The following is a 25,879-nucleotide window of genomic DNA, read 5'->3' on the forward strand; positions in this document are numbered from 1 at the left end:
AACTTTGCAGAAAATCCTGCAGCATGCGGGGAACCAGCTTGACCAACAGCAGAGAAGGAAGGCCTATTTATTATTGAAAGACATTAATAAGCTGCAGCATTCATTTTAATTTATTTACTGAACCATAAAAACTGTTTTCGAATGTGTGACACCTAAATCAGCAAAATCTTAGATTCAATTAAATTAAAGATTTTTCTTTTGGATCAAATTACCTACTTAAAGGCAAAACACTGTTAAACACAAATTGAAGCATCAAAAGCCTATGTAGAAAAATGCAAACTTTTTCTGCGCCGAAAATTTCATAAATGGCTGTATTTCGCAATGAAGATGATGAAAAGTAAACACAAAAACCCGCTTACTTGATGCATAACTAATCACTCTATGTTCTATGTTAAAACAAGAAAATTGATCAAGTCGGTTTTGGATTGTACCAAAATGTCTAATGGGGACTTACTTTTTTTGGAACCGTTTATACTGTCCACAACTTTTAAGCTCCCCCTAAATACTTTTTAGAATAAGTCATAAAATATTTTACGAAATGTGAAAATGTAAAACGATATGTATAGCCCTATTTGTATTACACATGTGGACCAATTTATAGCGTCACACGTCATTGCGTTTAATCACAATGGTTAATTGTGTAAGAAAAGAGACCGTTTTAAAAGTGGCACCTGAGTCCATAGCAGTCAGGTTTTCTTTAACAAACACATGAATAGACCTGTCCTACTGTATTGCTTGAAAGCGGACTCCTATGGACTCAGATGCAACTTTTAACACTGTTTAAAACGGCCTCTTTTTTTACATAATGAACCATTGTGACTGAACGTAATGACGTGTGACGCTATAATTTGGTCCATATGTGTAAAACAAATACGGCTATCCATACCTTTTTACACGTTTGCTTTTTGTCAAATATTTTTCAATTTATTTTAAAAAGTATTTAGGGGGACTTATAAGTTGTGGACCCTATAGATGCTGATTTACAATTTTCATGAAGATATTAATTCATGTTAAAATAAAAGTTGTTTGAAAATCTTTTAAATGTACATAACTTAAAGTAATAAGCACATGTAAAGCATTTTAAGTACATGCAAAAACATAACAATCAAGTAGGCCTATCCCCCCCCCCCACGAATCCACGCTGACTCCAATCTACAGACGTCTAAACTGGTACTCAAACCTAGACTTATTAGATCCTTTTATAGTCTCTCAACATAAACCAAGCCGCGAATAACGGTACAAGATGTATTTCATTAGTATGAGAAAATATGTATTTGTAACGGGTATATACGCTAAATTTCATCATCTATCACTGTCCAAAAATAAGTTAGCTCAAGAACCACAATACTTGTTATTTAGAATGTGATTTTAAATTAAAATCAAACTGTCAAATCAAATATGCTATTTACTACAAACCTTCAATAACAGTTATTCTGAAAGAACAGCTGACTCTGTTGTTGGATGGATCGGAGAATTCATACATGACCTCAGTTGTTCCAGTCGTGAATCGTTGACCAGGTGTATGCGATCTGTCTTCTAGGCTTACTGTTCCAGAGTTATCCGTTGCTGTGCATTCTGTAAACACGATATTAGTACCACCAACACCACCAACTTGAGGAAGTGGAATTGTCCTGGTAATATCTTCTCCACATTCACATACAGGTGGATCACGATCAACTACAACAAATATAGAAGCATATGACAATATGAGATATGAGAAAAACGAGGTTATAATTTTTTCAAGGGCTATCCTCTCGGGGGCACTCCCATATATTGACATACGTCATGTTAACATAAAAAGACTCCGTTAGTTTTGGCAAATTCTACACCCAAATGACCCCGTTTTTTCATTAGCCTACACTGAATGAACCCCTTTCTTGAACATTAAGTCCTCAAAATCGGCGCTAAAAATCGGCGATACAATTTTGCATGGGTTCCCCTTAGGCACATTAGATACCGTACAGGTAGCCATTGATAAGGATCCCATGCCGCGGAAGGCAGGTACTCAGTAAACTCAAAAATAACCTTATGTTGTGAACCGTTTACTTCTTAGCATCATAATACGTAATGACACAGCAGTGGAAGTTATCACCTTGATCGGTAAGTAACTTGCACATCGGAACGAAAAAATATATAGCCTAATCAATATTCATATTAAATATAAATGTGTATTAAGAATAACTAACACATACTACAGATTGAAATAATTTCCGGTTATAAAATACTTTTTGACGTATCACAACATCCAATCAATTAAAAAAAACAAATAATAAGAAATAAACAAGGAATTTGCATTACAAATTGATAGAAATAGCTATATAATATGGACATGGTAAACCTACCTTCGTTGACTTGTACATTGAATGCACATGACACTGTATTTCCCGAGCCATCGACGAATATGTAAATTACACTTGTCCTTCCAGTGTTGAAGAATTCTCCTGGAGCATGACTTCTGCTTTGCAGTGTGGCCGGTCCACAGTCGTCAGTTGCTCTAGGTTCATTATAGTTGATAGTTGTTCCACCAGCACCAAGTGAAACTTCCTGGTAATGTCTTGGGGTGTATTAGTACACTGGGGTGGTACAGGATCGACTACAAAACAAAAGGTGTATTTATATATTATATATATATAGGTCAAGAAAATATTTGATGTATGATAATATTTTAAATTTTGATAGTATGATAATATTTATATTGGGCACATGTGTACAATAAATACAACAATATATACAGGGTGTCCTAGAAGTCTCGATACCATAGTGAACGCTTACAACTCTAGTATTCAGCAACCGACAGCAAACATAAAGGTATCTTTAAATAGAAACAACTCGTGTAATTATTTTGGACACCATATTTGATATACGAACTTACAGACAAAATAAATAAACTGCAGTTGAACATTTGAGCATATTACATCAAAAACAATACAATAATTTATTTTAGAACACATTTGTGGTATCTCTTGAAGTGGTAGCATATTACTTATTTAATTATAAATAATTGAATAATAATTGATAATTAAATAATCATTTAAAAATTAAATAATTATTTAATTATCTAATAATTAAATTTAATAATTAAATAATTATTTAATATATAAATAATTGTCTATCATGCATAGGCTATTATTAATATTATTGTGGGCATATAATCAGTCCGACAATATTACAGTTCAACGATTCGTGCCAGCATGGACGATTTCGTCGAGTTATTACTATTAAATCAAAGCAGGCATTGAAGCGCATATAATAGTATAATGTCGTACTATTTACCACTTGAGATTGCTACACTAACTTTATTTTACTATCAGTTTCGGTGATGTTTGGCGCTATACAGTAAGCACAAGAATTAAGGTACCAGTTATGTTTACCCCTGTATATCTTTAACAAAGACAGCTATGTCATAATTGGAAGCAGCAGCCAATAGCTGCATCTTTTAGCTCGAATTTAAAACCTCATTCGTTGAAATCGTCCAAGAAATAAAGACACGACGATCGAAATACCCAAGGTCATTGCAAATTTAAAAGTTGCAGTTTACTCCATTCCATGCCCTATTGATTTGATTCTTATATTCAACATGGCTAATAAACATTTGTTTTGAAAAGGGTACAAAAGTGTCTTTATCATTAGTAAATTTCATCAAAGTTATGCTTGAGTGGAGATACATAATAGTTGGGGAACTTATTTTTCGTCCCTGGTTGGCTTACCTTCAGTGACAGTAACAACAAAGTCACAACTTGCTCTATTGTCTGATGGATCGCTGAATGTGTACGTTACAGTTGTCTGTCCTACTGGGAAGAATGATTGCCCAGGACGATGACTTTGACTGACTAAATTAGCTGTTCCTGAATTATCTGTTGCTGTAGCAGGTTGCCAAGTGACTTCAATTGTCCCACCACTGTTGCAAGCCGTTGTTCTTGCTACATCTCTTGGACAGTTCGGATTTGGGGGAACCGTATCAACTTTGAATACAAAAACACAATGAAGCATAAATAATATCCTATCATTCTAGGCTGAAAACGAACGAAACTGTAAATGACATTTAAATAAACCTTACATTTGTCAAACACTGGTCCTGCATAATTCGCCAGCGAAGTCCCTGGTAACTGGATCACGCACCATTTGGAATTGATAGTGCATGTCATTTGAGTTGCGATCATTTCGACCATGATTCGGGACTCATAAGCGTGATTTAGTTGACATAGTGATAATCGGATTACACGTTACACTTCGCTGGCGAATAAGTAAAACACAATAATAAGCACAAGTAAATTATGAAGTAAAGGTTTAATCCTGTAAGTCATGAGTGTATTTTAGAACACATCCAAAGTCTGAGTGAAAACAAAGCCACAGGTGTTGATAATATAGCTACCAGGTTACTTAAAAAAGTTGGTGTTGCTATAATTGATCCCATCACCCACGTCATCAATCTATCCTTACTGATAGGTGTATTTCCTGATTGCTTGAAAAGAGCTAGATTGAATCCAATTTATAAAACTGGGATCATACCGATCCAAGGCCTATTGCCATTTTCTCGGTCATATCCAAAATTTGCGAAAAGATGGTTTTCTCCCAGTTGTATGATTTTCAGAATGAAAAGCTCTGTAGTTATCAATCAGGCTTAAGGCCCTTACATAGCACTTCAACTGCATTGCTGAATATAACGGACGATTGGTATAATGATATGGATAATGGTAAAGTAGTAGGTCTTGTGATGTAGGATCTGAAGAAAACATTCGACACATATTTTGGTTGAGAAGCTTCAAAAATATATTTTGAATGCATGACATATATATTAAATGGTTTCATAACTATTTAACAAACAGAACCCATTGTACTAACATCAATGGTGTTACTTCTGATGAAACAAATTGTTGTTGCGGTATTCCTCGTAGCTTTATCTTGGGCCGCTTTTATTCATAATCTACATAAATGATTTACCAAATTGTGTCTCTAAAGCAACGAATATACGCATGTATGCGGATGATACCGCAATGTACACTATTTGTACAGATGTAAATGAACTTAATCGTGTTCTTAATAATAATCTTTCTAATGTAAACAGCTGGAACGTAATAGCTTATCATACATGGCTCGAAACAGAGATTGGCCAGAATAAACCATGATGATATTCATGTGTATATTAACGGTGGATCCAATAAACACCTTGGTATATTAATTAACATGTTGATCATATTGTTAAAATATCTCGTTCAAGTCTTTATATGCTCAATAAGGCAAAACCTTTTGTTCAGCCGAAATCACTTAATATGTTGTATAATGCTATTCTGGCACCACATTTTAAATATTGCGATGTTATCTGGGAAACGTTCCGAACGAGCAATATATCTTTAAGTAAAAAAGCAGCAACGCAGGGCTGCTAAGATCATTACAGGTAGTAAGAGGTTTGATTCAAGTACTGAAACTTTGAATGCACTTGACTGGAAAGAAGGTTAAAGAGAGGGTTCATTACCATCTTGCCACAACAATGTTCAAAACTATTAATGATCAAGCGCCTAATTACATTTTCAATAAGTTTAATATTAAAGATTCTGGTTATAGAAATGCGGGGACACAAGAAACTGACTATCCCTAAACCCAGAACAGATTTTAAAAAGAGGTCCATGCATCTCGTATTGTGGTGCCACTGTATGGAACTCCCTGCCTGACAAATTAAAAACACCGTGCAATGGATCTCAATTCAAGATAAAATATAATGAATGCAATAGATTTTCTCCCAATGCATCTCCATCTATAAATTTTATCCTTCGTATGTTTTTGCAATTCTGTATTTTAAAGTTGGAAATCATCTCGTTTAGTTGTGAGTTTTATATTATGTATATTCTGTTATGAGTTTACACTGTGCTTTTATAACTGAATTGTATTTTGTATCTTTCTCATTGTTATAGTCCTGAATATTTTAATGTGGATCTTAGTACTCATATCTTTATAATATTTAATATTTTGTATTTGTGTGCAATATCCTCATTTCAATTTTATTCTATTTTGAATGTTGATTTTGATTTAAACTTTTGATCCAAACAGGAATTAATTCCTACCTCGGAATTTTCAGATGGTACTCCATCTTTCATCAGCGAGTGAGTGACTGTATCAGGTCGTGATCTTTTTGACCTTGGACCTGATAACAGACTCGTAGATTCCTGAGAGTTTGAACTGGCTATTTTGAATGTGTCCATACGGATGAGCGGAAGAGCTGTTTATGTTGAATCTGATTTTACCGTGTTTAAATAAAGTTTTTAAATGAAATTAAATTAAATTAAACTTTGGCTAAATAACATCATGATCATGCGAGTGTAAGTGTGATATATCAGATGTTCACCACTGTCCAAATTACAACCTTAACGGTTTATGATGTTAACAATTACCTTCAATAATATTAATGTTAAAACAACAGTCCGCTGAATTTCCAGCTTCATCTGCAAAGATGTAGCAAACCTCTGTTGAACCAACTTGGAAGAATGCACCAGGACTATGACTTCTGGATTGGAGGTTCGCTGTCCCAGAGTTATCTGTTGCCCGTGGTTCCGGGAAAGTAACTGTTCTGCCGAATTGTCCTAGATCAATGGTTTCAGTGACATCGTTGGAGGGAATGCAAACGGGTGGTACGTCATCAACTGCGAAATATATGACAAAGGAGGTTTAATGACAACAATCATACAATACGTCGTCCAAACAAGTGATCGTTTAAAATCTTTATGGTCGGTTTAATAACTATTGTCAATAACAGAAGGCTTAATAAGCCCATGCTTGCGGCAACCTGCTAACCCTACTCACTAAAGTTGGATACACGAACATAAATACAACTTGCAGACTTCATGCTTGACTACCACATCTTATTTTATAGAGGTGCTGTCTTTCACTTATTATCATATTAAGGGTCCCATCTCATTTAACTCCTTCGATAACACACACGAAAAGTCGTTGTATGTAATAAAATAATACAAACATTACGTTTTGTGCATAAAACGTACAAAGTAACTCCTCTTTTGAGCCGCCTTCATTGGCTTATTTTCAGAGGCTTGTAAACAAAATGTTGCTTTATGTCTACAAGACTCTATATGGTTACTAAAGTAAACATAAAAAAGGTTCAAACTTGTAAAACACTAAGGTTTCTCAGCAACTGAATATCCCACGGAGAGAAATGTTGGTATGTCGGAAAGCTTAGACATTTTTTAACCCATGTTTTTTACGCTAACAAGCAAATTAAAAAAGCGTCAATAAATAGTACTCGTAACATTTTATGATAGATTCGTATGAATATCCTCATTCATACATACTCGCTATGTGATAGCGTGTGTGATTGGTCGAGAGCCAAGCATCAACAACGTTAATGCCCGCTTTTCCGGTCATAAGGGTACAGACCACAAAATAGCTTTCCATAGACTTCACGTGCAAAACAGGGGTCACGTTTTAGGTCATAAGTCAAGTTACCTTGAACTATGATATCATCTCAATCAGAAACATATTCTGCATAACATATCTGAAAATGACTCCATATTTTCCGCCTACTTTTTGAGAAAATTAGCGCTATATAAAAAAAAAAAAGGCCAGATTTTCCCGTGTTTACATCCGACTGCTAACCGCGTTTTGAACTCGTGTGTCCATGCGCACATAATCGTAAACATCACTCAAAAGTTCACGTGTTCTTTTCAAATTTGTAGAGATCACATTCATAAGTTCTAGTAAAACACGATTTTCAACACTAAAATTGTTAATATTAAACCAATTTTGCATAATTTTGATGCAAAGTTGGGACTCTAAGCGTGATATACTTTCGACACGCTGGCGTTTTCAAACGCACGCATGTTAACCGTCACTGCCATTTTTCGTCATTTTGACATGAACGCATTATAAACGGCTCCAAAAAAGTAAGTCCCCCTAAAACATTTTGGTATAATCCAAAAACGGATTGATCAATTCTCTTGTTTTAAAGTCTGGAACATTGCCTGATTGGTTATGCATCAACTGAACGGGGTTTTGTAGTTATCGTTTATCATCTTCATTGAAAAATAGAGCCAATTATAAAATGTCCGGCCAAAAAAAAACTTGCACTTTTCTACATAGGCTTTTTATGCATCACTTTTGGTTTCACACCTCTTTCACTTTAAACAAATTAATCGAAAAGGAACGCTTCTATGTTTTGGTGGTTTTTTTTGTTTTTTTTTATCAAAATGACTTAAGTTAAGATGTTCATGAATTAATTTTTATACGTTACAAACATGTTTTATGGTTCAGTGAGAAATCCTATAGCAATTTATGAACTTTCATACATAAACAAAGGTTGCACTTTTCTAAAATGGCTTTTTGCATGCATTAACATGGGTAAATTTAACAAGTTTTTCATTCTAATTAAATTTATTAGGAACTAACAACTGTAACTTCAATGATACATCTTGAGTTCATTGATTAATTTAACCAATGGGCCAACAGATTATTGGTTAAAAGTTTTATGATGGATCCCAATACATTTTTCATTTGTCATTCCTTGAATGGTTCAAAAATCATTTATATGGGCGGCCGTTATCAAGACTTAACTTGTTACAAGCGGACAGGTGAGGGACGTCACCTTAAAGAACTTTGCAGCAGATCCTGCAGCATGCGGGGAACCAGCTTGACCAACAGCAGAGAAGGATGCCTATTCATTATTGAAAGACATTAATAAGCGGCAGCATTCATTTTCATTTATTTACTGAACCATAAAAACTGTTTTCGAATGTGTGACACCTAAATCAGCAAAAGCTTAGATTCAATTAAATATGCCTCTTTTTGATCAAATTACCTACTTAAGGTAATACACTATTTTAAAGTGTTGCGATTTGGTAGTTCACAACATCTTGCGAATGGTAATGAGCTTTGGCAAAAATTGCATTGCTCATTTCCTTGCGAGCTTGTAGAAGAATTCAAATATCACAGAAATAATTTTGTAGGTCCTGTGGTTCTTGAGTTATGTTGTAAAGAGGGCTGAAACAACAACACTTTTGTAAAATGTACATAACTCATTAACAACAATAAATTAAGCAAGTTTTCAAATTATATAATTTGTAGAATGAACCTTTGCAAAACATCAAGGTGTTATTTGTCAATAATTTATTGATCTAGAGAATGAAAATCGATTTTTTGGTTGCTTCGACCAACAACTCCTCGTCTACCCTTAAAGGGAAAACTGTTAAACACAAATTGAAGCATCAAAAGCCTATGTAGAAAAATGCAACCTTTTTGGCCGAACATTTCATATATGGCTGTATTTCGCAATGAAAATGATAAAAAATAGTAACAAAAACCCGCTCACTTGATGCATAACTAATCACTCTATGTTCCAAACTTTAAAACAACAAAATTGATCAAACCGTTTTTGGATTATACCAAAATGTCTTAGGGGGGACTTACTTTTTTGGAACCGTTTATACTGTCCACAACTTATAAGTTCCCCCTAATACTTTTTAGAATAAGTCAAAAAATATTTTACGAAATGTAAAAATCTAAAACGATATGTATAGCCTTATTTGTTTTACACATGTGGACCAATTTAAAGTGTCACGCGTCATAGACTTCTCCGTAGTCCACTTGCATACTCTGGTTATTGCATTTAAGCTTAGAACTTAACCCATGTTTTTTAATCACCGTACTCCCTCTGTTTGTTAGCTTCCCAAGTGGATTACTGACTTTGGATTGCGGTTTACATGCTTAACACGGCTGTCTATGGATGAGATTGTCAGATTTCTGGCCTACTAAAATTGGCCATGATGTAATGCATCTTTAAATGGTTCTGGCTTGTGATTGGTCGCCCAGATCTCTTTATGGTTTAAATCCTCCGGGCACCTGCCATTACCATTAATAACTACATGGTACACAACTATACCGCCCCGGCTTTGTGTTGGCGGGAACATTAAACTCTCAGTATAGTGCATGAGCGCGTCTTGTACTTGCTTGTGGTTTAATTGGATTGATAAACAAGTATGATTGACAGTGTGTGTTAGGGACTTTGCCCGTTCAAAATTCAAAGTACATAGTCGATTTTTAACTCGGGCTTTCGCGATTAATAAACTGGCAGATTCTAAAATAAGAATTGTTCAGTATTGAAGTACCATTATAGTTATGCCATTATGATATGTTGCATTCGATAATATAAGCCAACGTATACTTTACTTTTACTGTCACAAATATAATATAAACTTTTTCATAACCATTTTATACTAGTATTTTGATGTAATAAATATCAGTATAATTTCGAGTTCAACTGAATGCGTTCATCATGAATAATAACATATTTCTATTTATCAAAAATCGACTATGGCATAGTCTACACGCGTCATTGCGTTCAGTCACAATGGTAAATTGTATAAGAAAAGAGACCGTATTAAAAGTGGCACCTGAGTCCATAGCAGTCAGGTTTTCTTTAACAAACACATGAATAGACTTGGCCTACTACGGCCTCTTTTTTTACATAATGAACCATTGTGACTGAACGTAATGACGTGTGACGCTATAATTTGGTTCATATGTGTAAAACAAATACGGCTATCCATACCTTTTTACACGTTTGCATTTTGTCAAATATTTTTCAATTTATTTTAAAAAGTATTTAGGGGGACTTATAAGTTGTGGACCCTATACTTGCTGATTTGCAATTTTCATGAAGATATTAATTGGTGTTAAAATAAAAGTTGTTTGAAAATCTTTTAAAAGTACATAACTTTAACATTAAAGTATTTTAAGTACGTGCAGAATATTTAACAAAACAAAACATAACAATCAAGGAGGCCTACCCCCCCCCCACGCATCCACGCTGACTCCAATCTACATACGTCTAAACTGGTACTCAAACCTAGACTTATTGGATCCTTTTATAGTCTCTCAACATAAACCAAGCCGCGAACAACGGTACAAGATATGAGAAAAGTTTTTAACATAAGTCTCCACATACATAAATGACAGCCAGTGAAAAAATTTCATTGACCATCCAGGATTTGAACCTGGGACCTTCGGATCACCGGACCGATGCTCTACCAACTCAGCTAATGAGTCAGATGGCGAAGAGCAGTGATGTTATTATCTATAGGCCTTCACGGTACAAGATGTATTTCATTAGTATGAGAAAATATGTATTTGTAACGTATACGCTAAATTCCATCATCTATCTGTCCAAAAATAAGTTAGTTCAAGAACCACAATACTTGTTATTTAGAATGTGATGTATAATTTAAAGGGGCATTTCGTGATCCACAGCCTCATCCCCCTAATTTTCTCAAAAAAAGTTGAGATTTTTATATCACTGGAAACCTCTGGCTACATAATGTTTATGTACAAAATATTTCTTGCAGATTAATTCGTTTTGCAAAGATATCGTGAAATTTGAATTTCGTTCTGGTGCACCAGAACGAAATTACAACGCATTGTCTATGGAGCAGTGTAATACACATAATCATGCATAACTCGCAAACGCAAAATCGAAATCAGCTGAAATTTTGGGAATAGGCTTTTTTCGTGGATATGTACTGAAAAATGTCATAAAAAGATGATGCTAGGATCACGAAATCCTCCTTTAAAATCAAAATGTCAAATCAAATATGCTGTTTACTACAAACCTTCAATAACACTTATTCTAATAGAACAGCTGACTCTGTTGTTGGAGGGATCGGAGAATTCATACATGACCTCAGTTGTTCCAGTCGTGAATCGTTGACCAGGTGCATGTGATCTATTTTCTAGGCTTACTGTTCCAGAGTTATCCGTTGCTGTGCATTCTGTAAACACGATACTAGCACCACCAACATTAAGTGGAATTGTCCTGGTAATATCTTCACCACATTCACATACAGGTGGAATGCGATCAACTACAACAAAATATAGAAGTATGCAAGAAATGAGAAAAATGATGTTCTAACTTTTGAACGGGCTATTCTCTCTTTTGCTCACTTTACTGAAAAAATCCCATACAAAATTTTATCACTTTTCAATCACGTTTAGAGAATGATCACCGGACTTGGACCGGTGAATGTAAAGTCAGCGGGAAAAACTATTTTCATTACATCGCCCTGGATAAAATCCATGAGCTATTATTTACTTTTGATACAAAATTCAAGTGAGGCAATGTTATTGAAATGCTTTAACTTGCACTTAGACTTCCCCTTAGACACCTTAGATACCGTACCGGTACCCATTAATAAGGATTCCCATGCTGCGGAAGGTAGGTACTCGGCGAACTCAAAAATAGTGGAAAATAGCGCGAGCATACACAAAAGGAAGCTTGCGCGTAAGCCCTGACAATTAAGTAGAGCGCTCCGTGTAAGCTCAGATGAGCGAGGTCGCCAGTCTGGTTCGAACCCTCAATCTGCTTCCATGTCAGCCATTTATGCACTACTTTTATATTAATTATCATAATCCACACCTGTAGATATAATAACTTATGTTGCGAACCGTTTACTTCTTAGCATCATAATACGTAATGACACAGCAGTGGAAGTTTTCACCTGAACACAAGTAACTTGCACATCGGAACGAAACAAATGTATATTAAGAATAACCAGGACCGCGACACTCCGGAGGACAGCAGAGGACAGAAAAATGTGACTCTCCTGCTAGTCTCCACAACCAGTTAATTATGTTTTGTTCATACCGCATTCTGGCCCGCGCCCGAACTAGCAGGAGAGTCACATTTTCTGTCCTCACATCGGTATAGGCCGTCTGCACGTTAATTGTACGGAGTGTCGCTTCTCTACCTTTATTTTCTCTGGAATAACTAACACATACTACAGATTGAAATAATTTCCGGTTATAAAATACTTTTTGACGTATCACAACATCCAATCAATTAAAAACAAAACAAATAATAAGAAATAAACAAGGAAGGGGCATTACAAATTGATAGAAATAGCTATATAATATGCACATAGTAAACCTACCCTCGTTAACTTGTACATTGAATCCACATGACACTGTATTTCCCGAGCCATCGACGAATGTGTAAGTTACACGTGACCTTCCAGTGTTGAAGAAATCTCCTGGAGCATGACTTCTGCTTTGCAGTGTGGCCGGTCCACAGTCGTCAGTTGCTCTAGGTTCATTATAGTTGATAGTTGTTCCACCAGTACCAAGAGGAACTTCCCTGGTAATGTCTTGGGGTGTATTAGTACATTGGGGTGGTACAGGATCGACTGCAAAACAGAAGTGTATTTATATATATTATATATAGGTCAAGAAAGTGCTATTTGATGCAAAAGAGGGCACATGTCTACAATAAATACAACAATATATACAGGGTGTGCTAAAAGTATCGATACCATAGTGAACGTTCACAACTCTAGTAATCAGCAGCCGACAACAAAATAAAGGTATCATAGAAAAATCTCGTGCAATTATTTTGACATCAAATTTGATATACGAACCTACAGACAAAATAAATAACCAACGGTTAAAGGGTACTACACCCTCGATAAATTTTTGTCTATTTTTGCATTTTTCTCAAAACTAATAACACAGTGGTAACAAAAGTTATGTATATTATAGGGGCAGGAATCCAATTACTACACTGGAATTTCAGTGACCCAAGACAAGCGGTTTGTTATTTATGATAAGAAATAAGGTACCGCTAGGATGTACCTCGTTTCCTATCATATATAGTGAACCGCTTGTCTTGAGTCACTGAAATTTCAGTGTAGTAATTGGATTCCTTCCTGCCCCAATAATATACATAACTTTTGTTACCAGTGTGTTATTATTTTTGAGAAAATGCAAAAATAGTCACAATTTACCACAGGGTGAAGTACCCCTTAAACATCAAAAACAATACAATAATTTTACAACACATTTATGGTATCACTTGAAGTGGTAGATATTACTAATTATAAATAATTAAATAATTATTACTATGTCTAGATTTTAACGTTGTTTTAAGTGACCCCATATGTGACATTTTCTTAAACTATTCATATACAATGTAACAATAATATATTATGCAATGCTTACTTACTTTCAATTACAGTAACAACAAAGTCACAACTTGCTCTGTTGTTCGATGGATCGGCAAATGTGTAAGTTACTGTTGTCGGTCCAACTCGGAAGAATGATCGCCCAGAATTATGACTTTGGCTGACTAAATTAGCTGTTCCTGAGTTATCAGTTGCTGTTGCGTCTAGCCAAGTGACTTCAACTGTCCCACCAGTGTTGCAAGCCGTTGTTGTCGATATATCTCTTGGACAGCTCGGAATTGGTGGAACCTCGTCAACTTTGAATACAAAAACACAATAAAGCATAATTAATGTAAGATGATTTTTAATATACCACAATATTCTAAAGTATACCAAATATGTTTGAAAAGTGCATTTATTTTGAATCATAAATCATTGGCACCAAGACAGAAACAATGGAAACATCAGGACAAAAAAGTAAAAAAATCACAAATAATATAAATATATTATTCGTCTTGTTCTGAATAATGTTTATAATAATAATAATAATAATAGCAATAACTATTATCATGATTATGAATGAGTATGATAATCAATATGTTTTGAAAATTGTCATTCATCCAGGTATAATCAATATTAAATTAGAATATAAAACTAGTCAACGGGACTAACGTTTATCTTCATACGCTACGGTATTGCATAAATACGTTGTCGTTTTGGACAGAGAATGCAGATGGTTCGAAAGAGGAGTGAAGGAAGCGACCTACGTCAAAAAAGAACAACCTTCACTAAACTGAGGAGGCGGTATGTGACATAATTTGGCAGGGCCTACATTTCTGTGAACAAAAACATTCCTTAGAACATTGACTCAAAATCAACGAACTTTGGCAACACCACCTTGTCGATGACCAATTGCCGCCATATCAACAGACGGTTAGAAGATGCACCTAGGATAAGGTGTGATACTGTAGCCTCTAAAGATAAACGTGAGTCCAGTTTTTTATTCCAATTTAATAATATGCATTTAGTAATAGTGGTTTTGGAGGAAACTCTTTTAGTATGCCCAAGGAGGTTTGGACAGGGGGTTGACAGTGAAATGCGGATTCGCCAAATTTGCACGCTACGGTATGCTGTATAGAAGATACCACGAACCACAAATTTTGACACGTGTATGGGGCCGCCATGGGGTGCTAACAAGTTGTATTACTTTTTATATAGAGTGACACTTCCCAATCTATATTTATTCCCTGGTATGGAGCGGAGCATAACCTAGCGGTATTTGTACACAAATATTGCGACAAGTAAGTCTGACACCCAAAAGGATGGTATGAGTTCTATATAGGAGATCTCAAGGTTTGATATAAAAAGTGTCATTACCGTTTAATGTGTAGGGGTGTTCTCGGGAAGAGGAAAATGCCTAAAACTTGTTTTGATATATTATTGGTCTAAACTCAAGAATCACAAGACCCATTTCAATATAAATGTGGTTAATGGCTCCTTGACAAATCTTTTGTAAAATCAATGTATTAATAGTAAGAAGTACATTGCAGTTTATTACTTGACCAAAAGAAATAAACATAGCTCCTCACATCCCAGAGGGAGTATGGGTTTCAAAATGATTAACCCTGACCAATTACATTTGAAAAACATACTCCCTCTGTGGAAGTTATTTCCATGATCTTCCACAGGGGGTAGTGTGGATTTCAACTGGAATAGCACAATTTCCCCCTTTGTGTATGTCTAATGCATTCATCGAGTGCGATATAATGCTTTGTTTTTATTCACTTATTATATTCTTTGCTTATAGTATCCACTTGGCATTTGCTGTAACATGAATTTATCATGTTTCTAATTTCAAGTACTTGTAAAATTATGTAACATAATGTATTAAAGGTCCTTGACCGGGTCGACAGCCTCGTCCCCCATTTTTCTATATCAACATTGAGATTTTGGTATCAGAAAAAAGCTGATATTTTTCTCATTATCCCAGTAAACATTCGTTTAAATGTTGTGAACAAAAACGTAGTGATTTGTGGTATTATGTACTATCCTATGCGGCATTATTATCCATACCACGTTTTTGCATCTCATATCAAAACCGCTGGAGCAACACAACTGAAAATTGGAAAACATATTGCTTTAATGGTAGGGGTATGCCTCAATCTTAGAAAGGAAACAGAACGTAAAAACTCGGACAACCCCTCTTTAATGCTATAGACTATGTTATTTCATGACTATTTAATGGGTGCCACAATTATCCACACTTTGCGTCTCCGTGGCATTAACATCTCACACACCATATTATATTATTAATCTGTAATGAAATGCTATTATTATCTCATTTTGTATATTAACTTGTATGTATTGCATTTTCTATAATAATTCCATAAATGACAGATATTCGCTTCTGTCCAAATTACAGCATTTAACATTTCATAGCTTTATATTTTACCTTCAACAATATTAATTTCAACGCAACAGTCCATAACATTTCCGGATTGATCTGCAAAGGTGTAGCACACCTCTGTTAGGCCAATTGGAAAGAATGCACCAGGGGCATGAGTTCTGGTTCGAAGGTCCACTGTGCCAGAGTTATCCGTTGCCTGTGGTTCCGGGAAATTAACTGTTCTGCCGGGTAGTCCTAGAGCAACGGTTTCAGTGACGGGGTTGTTTGGACGGCAAACGGGTACCACCTCATCAACTGTGGAAAATGTGACAAAAGAATGTTTAATGCTCACCTTCACCATGATCACAATCATACAATATTTGTATTTTGTCGTTCAAACAAATGATCTTTTAAAATCTTTATGGCCGATTTCTCAACCATCGTCAATAACTGGTGGGCTAATAAAATCCATACTGTATTTGTTTTTTAATCTTTTTTTTTCAATGCGAACTGCCTGCGTACATGATGCTATGATTGTGCCATCTTATGCAATAATACATACGCAAAAGGCTATATACGAAAAAGTTCTGTGCATTAAACGCCACACATTTTAACGCGCATTAAACTTCATTGTCAACAAAACGTTACGTAATAAAGACTCGTTATTATTATTATTATTATTATTATGTTGATAACTGTGTTAAGAACGCATAGTGTGTTTCGAATTATGATATATAAATGCTAAATAAAGAACTACATAATGTCTTGCTGGTCCTTTAAATCTAACTCGATCAAGATTAATTGGTTTCACATTTTTTTGTAGTGCATAGTGTATTCATGAATTGAAATATTACAAATATATAAAGCACTTTTGTGAGTAAATTTCATTATACGACATAGTGACTTCATAAACGCTTGGGGATCTTTTGAAACATACAATCTTTTGGAAATGACCTTTCTCCTGATATGTTTTCAATAAATAATACAAAAATTAACTACCAACCTTCGGTCACAATGACACTAAATCCGCAGGTGACACGGTTGTCTGAGGGATCAGAAAATATGTATTCGACTTGTGTTCGTCCAGTTGGGAAGCGTTGACCTGGAGAATGTGATCTTGATTCAAGCCTAACTATTAGCGAGTTATCCGTTGCTGTGCACTCAGGAAATACGACATTAGCACCACCAACGTTAAGTGGAATTGTCCTGGTAATATCATCACCACAATCACATACAGGTAGTACACGATCAACTTCATAAAAAAGAAGGCATGTAAAAGGTTACATCGCGCAAATGAAAGATACTATAAAACAGGGTCTAACTTAAGTAGAATTTATCTAGTAACATCATCGCCACATTCACATACAGGAGGAGTACGATCAACTTTAAGAAAAAAGGCCATGCAAAAAGTTACATCATGCAAATAAAGGATACATCAAAACTTGAAATATACTCCCGCGTTGAAATGTCTTTCCGCACCCCCTATAACCGCAGAAAATGTTACATTGTAATGATACTACAAATGGAAAACGTATCAAACCTAACTGTCACTAAAATGTAAACCCTTTAATCAATAATAGTAATTATTGCAGGAACCTGGAACCATCATTTATTACAAAAATAAAGAAGGAAAAATTATCCTTATCTTTTGGTAAATTACACAGTTAAATTCCATTGAAAAAAGTGGCGACGCTGTTTAATAAGGCTCATTATAACATCAATACCCTGTTGTTATCAAAAAGTTATCATGATCGACTTGAAGATATTCCGACTGCACTGCTGGTCATCATCAATAATGTTTGATACAACGCTTTTTAATAAATAAATAATAAATTTAATAATAAATAAATCGGTTGTTATGTGCACACATCATGTTGTGGATGGTGAATCAAGCTGGTCCCTACACATTCCCAAATGAATGCAGTGACCAGACGGTGTTCACTCAGCTAATTGGCTGGAGGAGGTTAGATTGCATGCAACAACCTTGAAAGTAGGGCATGTCTCTACTGTTTTGCCTGTTGCTCGGGGGATTAATTTGCATGATGCTTGGGGGATTAATTCCTTGCAAATACAAAATACATGGAGCAATCTTTTTACACGGGTGTGTGCAACAGGCAATTGCTTAGAAAATTGTCTCGAGTATGTCTGCCTTTAGAACTGTCCGCCAGCATGGCTGCCATTTCAATTGTTATACCGTTCCGGTTGGTTTATTGCATACACTCTATAGGGAGCTTGCCATCATTGTCGGCCTAATAGTCCCCGGGACGTTGCGTTTCACCCTTTTATTGAAGATTTCGGCATAGAAACACAAGATAATTTAAGGAAATGGAAGATTAGATTACCATAAAAACAAAGCAGTACTGTAATCTTTATCGGGGTTCTATGTAAAATAGTGGCGGCATCAGGAATTTTTTTCCGGGAGTATGGTGGGGGGCGCCAAAGTGAATTTTTTTGTACGCAAAGTATCACACACATTTCAATGGGCAATCTCTGCGTATGAATATTGCGTTTAAATTTAGTACCTTTATTATAATGATTTGCAAAAAAAGGAGCATAATAATAATTAGACTTTCCTTCGTATGTTCATTATCTTTGACTGTCTTTAATTGTGTGCATTTTCAACGATGTATCTACGTCGATTTCGTACGTGAAATATCTTCAAAAAAGCTAAATACGTGACCTCGCTTCGATACAGGATTAGTGGTTTTGAATAGACAACGTGTCCGATGCCTATATTTGGAAATAATGTCTCTATTATCTTGGTGTTGTTTTTTCGGCCGTTCAGATTTCGGGCAATTGTGCATTGAGCCATGAATCTCCTTTTTTCTCAAATTATATCGAACAGATCCCTCGTCAATATTTATATAACATTGAATGGCTTTGAGTGTGATACAAGAATATTTTTTCTATCGAGTGCAATATATTCTTGTATCACACGAAAATGAGCCATTCCATATTATTACTAAATTTTAAATCAGGCTTTCTCTCTGCGGTAAAATGAAAATTTAAGCTTATCTAGCCACCGGGCCAATGCGTATTCTGTCGGTCCGTGTCACGTCACTTCCGGTTGATGATGTTCGAGTGAAAACAAGTCCCTGATTCGATTTTTGTTGATGATTTCTGTCATTGGTGTTATGTAAATTTCGATCGCAAATAGTCAGTGGAATCAAACAACCGTTTCTCAGTCTTCAGAGCGGAAGAAACTTACTTGATTTACCGTTTATTTACTGACAAACTTAAAATTAAATTCCATGGTCGAGTGTCGTTTTTTCTTTAATTGAAGGTCACTCCAGCAATATCGCTATGTAGCCTCCTTCACAGCCGGTTTCTGTTGTTCACAACAAACCGTGAGCCACATGCAGTTTGGGCCCGAGACTAGAGATAACCCGGATGTCCGACCGACAGAATTATAATTATGTAGGCCTAATCTTACCAATTGACCTTCTTGTTTTGTGCTCTTTCCTTCCCCAAAGACAAATTCGGAAAATATACAAGTTTCTTTGTAGACGTGGATTATATTTCCTGGGTTATTCATCATCCAGAATTGCCGTAAATTAGGTTTGTGGTCTTACTTGTTTATAAAATCTCCTGTGAGCCGGTACCAGGTGGCAGTTGTTGTGTTGTTGTATTGTGATTCGTGCTAGTTCTGTCAGGTGCCGTGACCATGGTGACGCGCGATGGCGTATGCGATATGCGTATAATATTAAAAACAATATTGTACCGCATCCGGGTATTTTGCAAAAACTATACAATATCTAATTTTGTTATATCGCTCAAAAGCCTGATATAAATAATAATCAATAATCTTGCAATTTCACGGTTAGATTTTTCTTCACTTTGATATGCTTCTATCATTCAGGTGATCGCTGAATTTTGGCATTTTGAGCCTGATCTGATATTAAAACTGAACAATTTTGGAAGTCGAAATTTTACTGTAATGCGCTGCTAGATATGAAATCCCTGTGGTGAGGCTGCATGATATAAACTGTAAGGAAGTTATCTCTTTTGGATCGTGGCAAATACCATAATCGCATAACAATTACTAATCCGTTGTAATTGGGGGATAGCTTTATTCCTCTAGTATCACAATTCATAACGTTCATCATTTGTTATGCATCACATGTTTTAATTTTTTTAAAGAGTTCAAATCACGTCATCTGAAAGATATGGTGGTCGTCAAAGACAGGGTCATCATAATTAGCTTTATTAAGTACAGCCCGCCATCCTATCGCAGGTTTTTCAGATCATAAGAAAGTTTGTTTCGTTATTTTTCAGCAATGTTTTGATGTTGAAAAGTTGATTAAAAGTGCATAAAGGTATTATAGATGATATTGAAGTAAATAAATAGGTTTCAAGTATTATTTACTAAAAATTCAACAATTGTTACTGCGGAAAGACATTTCAACGCAGGAGTACATATTAAAAGATGCAACATGAACCTACCCTCATTGATTTGTACATTGAAACTACAGGACACGGTATTTCCAGCACCGTCCACGAAGATGTAATTCACACGTGTGATACCAACGCTGAAGAAATCTCTTGGCGCATGGGATCTGCTTTGTAGCGTGACTGTACCACAGTCGTCTGTTGCTATGGGTTCATTAAAATTGACAGTTGTTCCGCCAGTATTAAGAGGAACTTCCCTGGTGATGTCGTCAGGTGTATTAGTACATTGGGGTGGTACAGGATCGACTGCATAGAAGAACATATTTGAACATTGTTTAAGTGACTTCGTATGTGACATTTTCTGAAACTATTCATATACAGTGTAACAATAATATATTATGCAATGCTTACTTACTTTCAATTACAGTAACAACAAAGTCACAACTTGCTCTGTTGTTCGATGGATCAGTAAATGTGTAAGTTACAGTTGTCGTTCCAACTTGGAAGAATGATCGCCCAGAATTATGCGTTTGGCTGGCTACATTAGCTGTTCCTGAGTTATCAGTTACTGTTGGTTCATCCCAAGTGACTTCAACTGTCCCACCAGAGTTGCAAGCTGTCGTTGTCGATATATCTCTTGGACATCTCGGAACTGGTGGAACATCGTCAACTTTAAATAAGAAAAAATAATAAAGCATAATTGTTTTACAATAATAAATAAGAATAATAATAATAAGAGGAAGAATATAAATGAGTATGATAATTATACTATTGTTGGAACAAGAGGAAGAGTGTCAAATTTAAATCAGAAAGTACAAAAACCGTTACTAATTCGCACAAATTTAGACAAACAACAACAACACTAATATTAATAATATATAATGAATAATGCACATAATATTATTATTATTATTATTATTATTATTATTATTATTATTATTATTACTATTACTATTATTATTATTATTATTATTATTATTATTATTATTATTATTATTATTATTATTTATAACTTCATCACTAAAATGTATTAGCGCCATTTGCAAATCACGTGGATATTTGTTTATTTGCGTATATCTTTTACCAATGTTAGTTATTAAGCATGTTAAGGCCAATTATTGATTCATTTTCAGCTAAATAGCCATAATATCAATTGTCATAAATAAACGACAAGGTTTTCTGTCTTATTGGGCATTTATCCTGCACACATCTCCTAAGTTTAGGCAATGTATTTATCACACAGATTCTGCGAAATTTCATTTGAGTTAATGACATAAGTTAGTTTTATCGTTCATTTTTGACTCATTTTGGATTCATTGAAATGCTATCCTACAAATGTATGCAACTTTACATGGCAATTTACATGAAACGGAATGATCTTCCTACTTCATTTCATTAGTATCTTTTTTAAAATGCTTGGAAGAAACTTCGATATTTTATATATAAGATGCCCGAGTACTGGTTTACGAGGGGAAATCTTTGAAAGGTCATATTGACAAACAAACGGGAGTTATGGGGAAGCGAAGTCACAAGTTACGAATATCTTTTTAATAGAAGCAACTTTACGAAGGGTCCCTGCAGTACATCCATATCCATATTACTTACACAGGGTACCATTCTTAATACTCTGCGTGCTGGATCAGAGGATGATTTAAGGAAGCCCCATCATGCACTGTAAAAGTGTTATCACTAGTGTTTCAACTGCCACTTTCTTTTCAAATCCCATTGAACTCTGTGCAAAAGATGTTGTTTTATTGCCCTCATTATTACGTGGTCGATTTCAGATCTAAAGTGATGTATGCATGAAGGATAATTCACGCCTTCTGTAGATAACATAAAATGTGAAATCGACCAACTTTTAGAAGGTGTTTTTATTGTAAATATATCTGTCCAAATTCAAATTTAACCATGCACGTGTGTATGCAGTGGGCGGGCAGTGGTGTCATGTTCACTCACACAGCTGTGCTAACCGCAAGACTTGCTGGGAAGTGCTAAATCATCCTCTGGTGCTGGATATAGACTTCAACGTAAAAATTCCAAGTTTCGAGATATTCCCTCAAAATATCACGAGCTTTCTTAAGAACCACTGAACCAATACTAGGCTTGTTTGTACTCAGTTTAATACATTTTTCATGCTGATTCCAAATATATATGGTCATGAAAATTTACAATTCTGAAATTTTTGAATCGTGATTTTTTTTAATTTGTCGTCTGCAGTCGACACCCGCGTGGATAGAGTTAAGTAAGTTAAGTGAAATGGAACTCACGATATGTCGTAAGTTACCATTTTGAGACTTACGAAGCTTCGTACGGGAACAACCCAAAGGTTCGATGAAGCCCTATAAATGAAAGTCCTTACGTAAGGGAGAGAGGGGGGTCAAAAAGTCCGATTACGTTTGTAAAGAAGTAGTTACAACATCGGCCAAAATTGATATTTTTTAAGGATTTAATATATAATTGTAAAATTTTAGTATTTTCTGAAGTACGATATTGACATTTTACAGTGGTTACTTCAAAGTGATTTCAAATAAATATAGAGTGCAGTACTCGTAACCTGCAACTTGTACGTTTTTTAAAGCAGCTGTACCGCACTTTGATTTTTTTTATTTTAAAATCCAGCAAGTCCTAATTTTTTATGAAGAAAAATATTTCAAAATAAAATAGAATTATTGTTTCTTAAACGTGATCAATATTCTAGCAATGTCGTACCCCTCCACAACCTCATCGACCATAGCAACAGCCTAATAAATACGGGTTGGAATTTTAATTATTTCATAAGTACATTGAACACGCTGTTGGGTGTTATTAAACTTTTGGCTGAAAAGTATGGTCGTGTTTTTTAGTATCAAAGATTTGCTTTCAAAACAAACGCGAGGACAGTGTACTGAATTGAATGTACTGCGCTTGAAGCATATCCGTGCATTTGCATTTGTGCGTAGTGTTTGCCCGGAGTGTTTGAATACTATTTTATGTATCAACTTGCCAATCTACTAATTTCAATGCAATGGGGAAACTGCAGCCCAAGCTTTAGCAGAACAGCATGTCCATTTCAAAGTTTTCCTCAAATACATATGTTTATTCATATCTTCAACTATTGTACACGTTGTAGATACAAGAGATATATAAAACCACGGAAGGAAATCAAATGTTCACAATACCTTCAATTATAGTAATCGTGAAAGAACACATTGCGCTGTTTCCAGATGGATCTCGGAACTCATAGGTCACTTCTGTTGTACCTACGGTGAAAAATTGGTTTGGTGTATGGCTTCTTGACACTAAAATTGTCGTTCCGGAATTATCAGTTGCAGTTGCTTCTTCGAAAGATACGGTAGTTCCACCGCTGCCGAGTTGAATTTGGTCCACGATATCTGGTGGACATGTAACCTGTGGAGGTATTCTATCCACTGATGAGAAAGAAGAAGGTACAAAGTGTCAGCGATTATGAGATTGAACAATAATACATGTCATTATTATGTTTTCAGAACATGCTTCCTAATCCTATTCCTAAAACATTGCGTCCAATTTAATCGCACATTTTTAATAGCTCACATTTGGGCTCTAATCCCCATGATTTTAAAATCACCCATTTTGCCACCAATTTTAATGTATTGTAAATAGGGTCATCGTATTGTTCTTCATAAACAATGTGCAAGAGTGATTTTGAGCGTGAACAACTTAACTTCATCTGATTTCATGTTTAGAATTTGTTCTTGGTTGGGAACGACTTCACACTCGTAATGATTATTTTAAAGCACTAATTGTTTATAAATCTCTTGATGGCCTGGCGCCACATTATCTTGCAAAAATGTTTAACCATGTATGTACAACTCATAATATTAACACAAGACAGGCTGCTGCTGGTCAGTTGGCTTTGCCACCTTCAGTTAATGGCCACGACATAGAATGTTTTAAATCGTCGTTCAGTTACAGTGGTGTAAAATTATGGAACAATATTTAAATTTATGTTAGAAACTCAATAAATGTACAAACTTTTAAACGGTATTACACAAATGTATATTTTCACCGGTTTTAATTAAATAGTGTATAATGTAAATAGCATCTTGAAATTTATATGTTACTGAGTTATTGTGTGTTTTATATGATGTTATTTATGGATCTATGTTCATTTAATAATGGCATGTGAGTTTTAAGAATTATTGCAAATTGTATAAATGTATTTTCTTGAGAATTATATTCTACTGGCTTATGATATATGCCTATGTGTTATGGCTATGAGTTGCAAATTGTATAATTATATTCTTTGTAATTCTCTATAATTATATTCCTTTATGTATTTTGCAGGGCCCCGCGGCCCTAATTTGGTAAAACAACCTATCTTTGCCCCCCCCCTTTGCACATGCCAAATTTTTGGAATTATTTGCTAACCTTAAATGGTCTATATATATGTTCCGAGCGCAGCGAGCAGGAAATTAAGCATTTCCGAAGCCTTTTTAGAGCATTTTATTTAAAAGGCACCCCATTATTGTGTGCCAAAAATGTTTCCCCTCCCCTTTCTGCTCGTCAAAATTTCTCCCCCCCATTTTTTCCTACCCCGGGCTCATAATTATTGCACAGCCCCTAAAGAACATATCAAATTGTTTGTCTGGACCTAAGGATCACAAAAATGCAACATAATATGAAATGAGGCTCAACAGGTCTAAGGTCAATTTGCCTATTAACATTGCTCCAATACCGTAAAACTTCGTCTGCAAGCATATATATGGTTTTTGATGAAAGTTTAATTAATAAGAACCAGGCGTAAATATACCAATACAATAGAATGGTCTTACAATAATACTTGTTTGTATATGTTTGGATCAGTAATTTATTTGCTCAAACTCCACAATGGCGCCTGGAATAATTTAGCTTTCATCAGAAGCTCTATATGCTTGTAGACGAGGTTTTACGGTATTCGTTAAATTGTTCGAAAAACTCTTCCTCAAGTTCAAGAGAAATAATAGTTTTCACTATCTGCTAACCAAAATAGAACCAGTCTATTATCAGTTTATTGCCATTCGTTATAAACACTTGCAATTACCCATATAAATTCAACCCTCCTAATTTAATTATTAACGTTCGCAAGTTGATAGTCATAACTAGACTTTTTTTAAGAAAATATCTTTCCTGAAAGTAATCAATCTATTGCTTCGTGAAGTGTAGGCCTACATAGGCC

General features: G+C 35.2%; 2 protein-coding genes across 23 annotated transcripts in view; both read right to left on the reverse strand.

Annotated features, from left to right (window-relative positions):
* Positions 1-12,182, reverse strand: part of LOC140136363 (hyalin-like) — a 40,848-nt gene extending 28,666 nt beyond the window's left edge. The window contains exons 1-6 of the mRNA XM_072158091.1: positions 12,173-12,182; positions 11,607-11,855; positions 6,387-6,635; positions 3,708-3,962; positions 2,343-2,540; positions 1,417-1,677 (exon numbers count right to left, since the gene is read on the reverse strand). Of these exons, the coding sequence (XP_072014192.1) occupies positions 1,417-1,677; positions 2,343-2,540; positions 3,708-3,962; positions 6,387-6,635; positions 11,607-11,855; positions 12,173-12,182 (1,222 nt within the window). The remainder of the gene's footprint in view (positions 1-1,416; positions 1,678-2,342; positions 2,541-3,707; positions 3,963-6,386; positions 6,636-11,606; positions 11,856-12,172) is intronic.
* The window catches only part of LOC140135614 (uncharacterized), a 194,659-nt gene that overhangs the window by 105,680 nt on the left and 63,100 nt on the right, over positions 1-25,879 (reverse strand). For all 22 annotated transcript variants that reach the window (XM_072157178.1, XM_072157165.1, XM_072157166.1 and 19 more), the window contains 7 exons: positions 23,862-24,110; positions 21,119-21,373; positions 20,758-21,009; positions 17,318-17,566; positions 16,381-16,629; positions 13,991-14,245; positions 12,924-13,175 (listed from right to left, as the gene is read on the reverse strand). In XM_072157178.1, coding sequence (XP_072013279.1) covers positions 12,924-13,175; positions 13,991-14,245; positions 16,381-16,629; positions 17,318-17,566; positions 20,758-21,009; positions 21,119-21,373; positions 23,862-24,110 — 1,761 coding nt within the window. The remainder of the gene's footprint in view (positions 1-12,923; positions 13,176-13,990; positions 14,246-16,380; positions 16,630-17,317; positions 17,567-20,757; positions 21,010-21,118; positions 21,374-23,861; positions 24,111-25,879) is intronic.

Source organism: Amphiura filiformis, chromosome 16, assembly GCF_039555335.1.
Source record: "Amphiura filiformis chromosome 16, Afil_fr2py, whole genome shotgun sequence".
NCBI lineage: Eukaryota > Metazoa > Echinodermata > Ophiuroidea > Amphilepidida > Amphiuridae > Amphiura > Amphiura filiformis.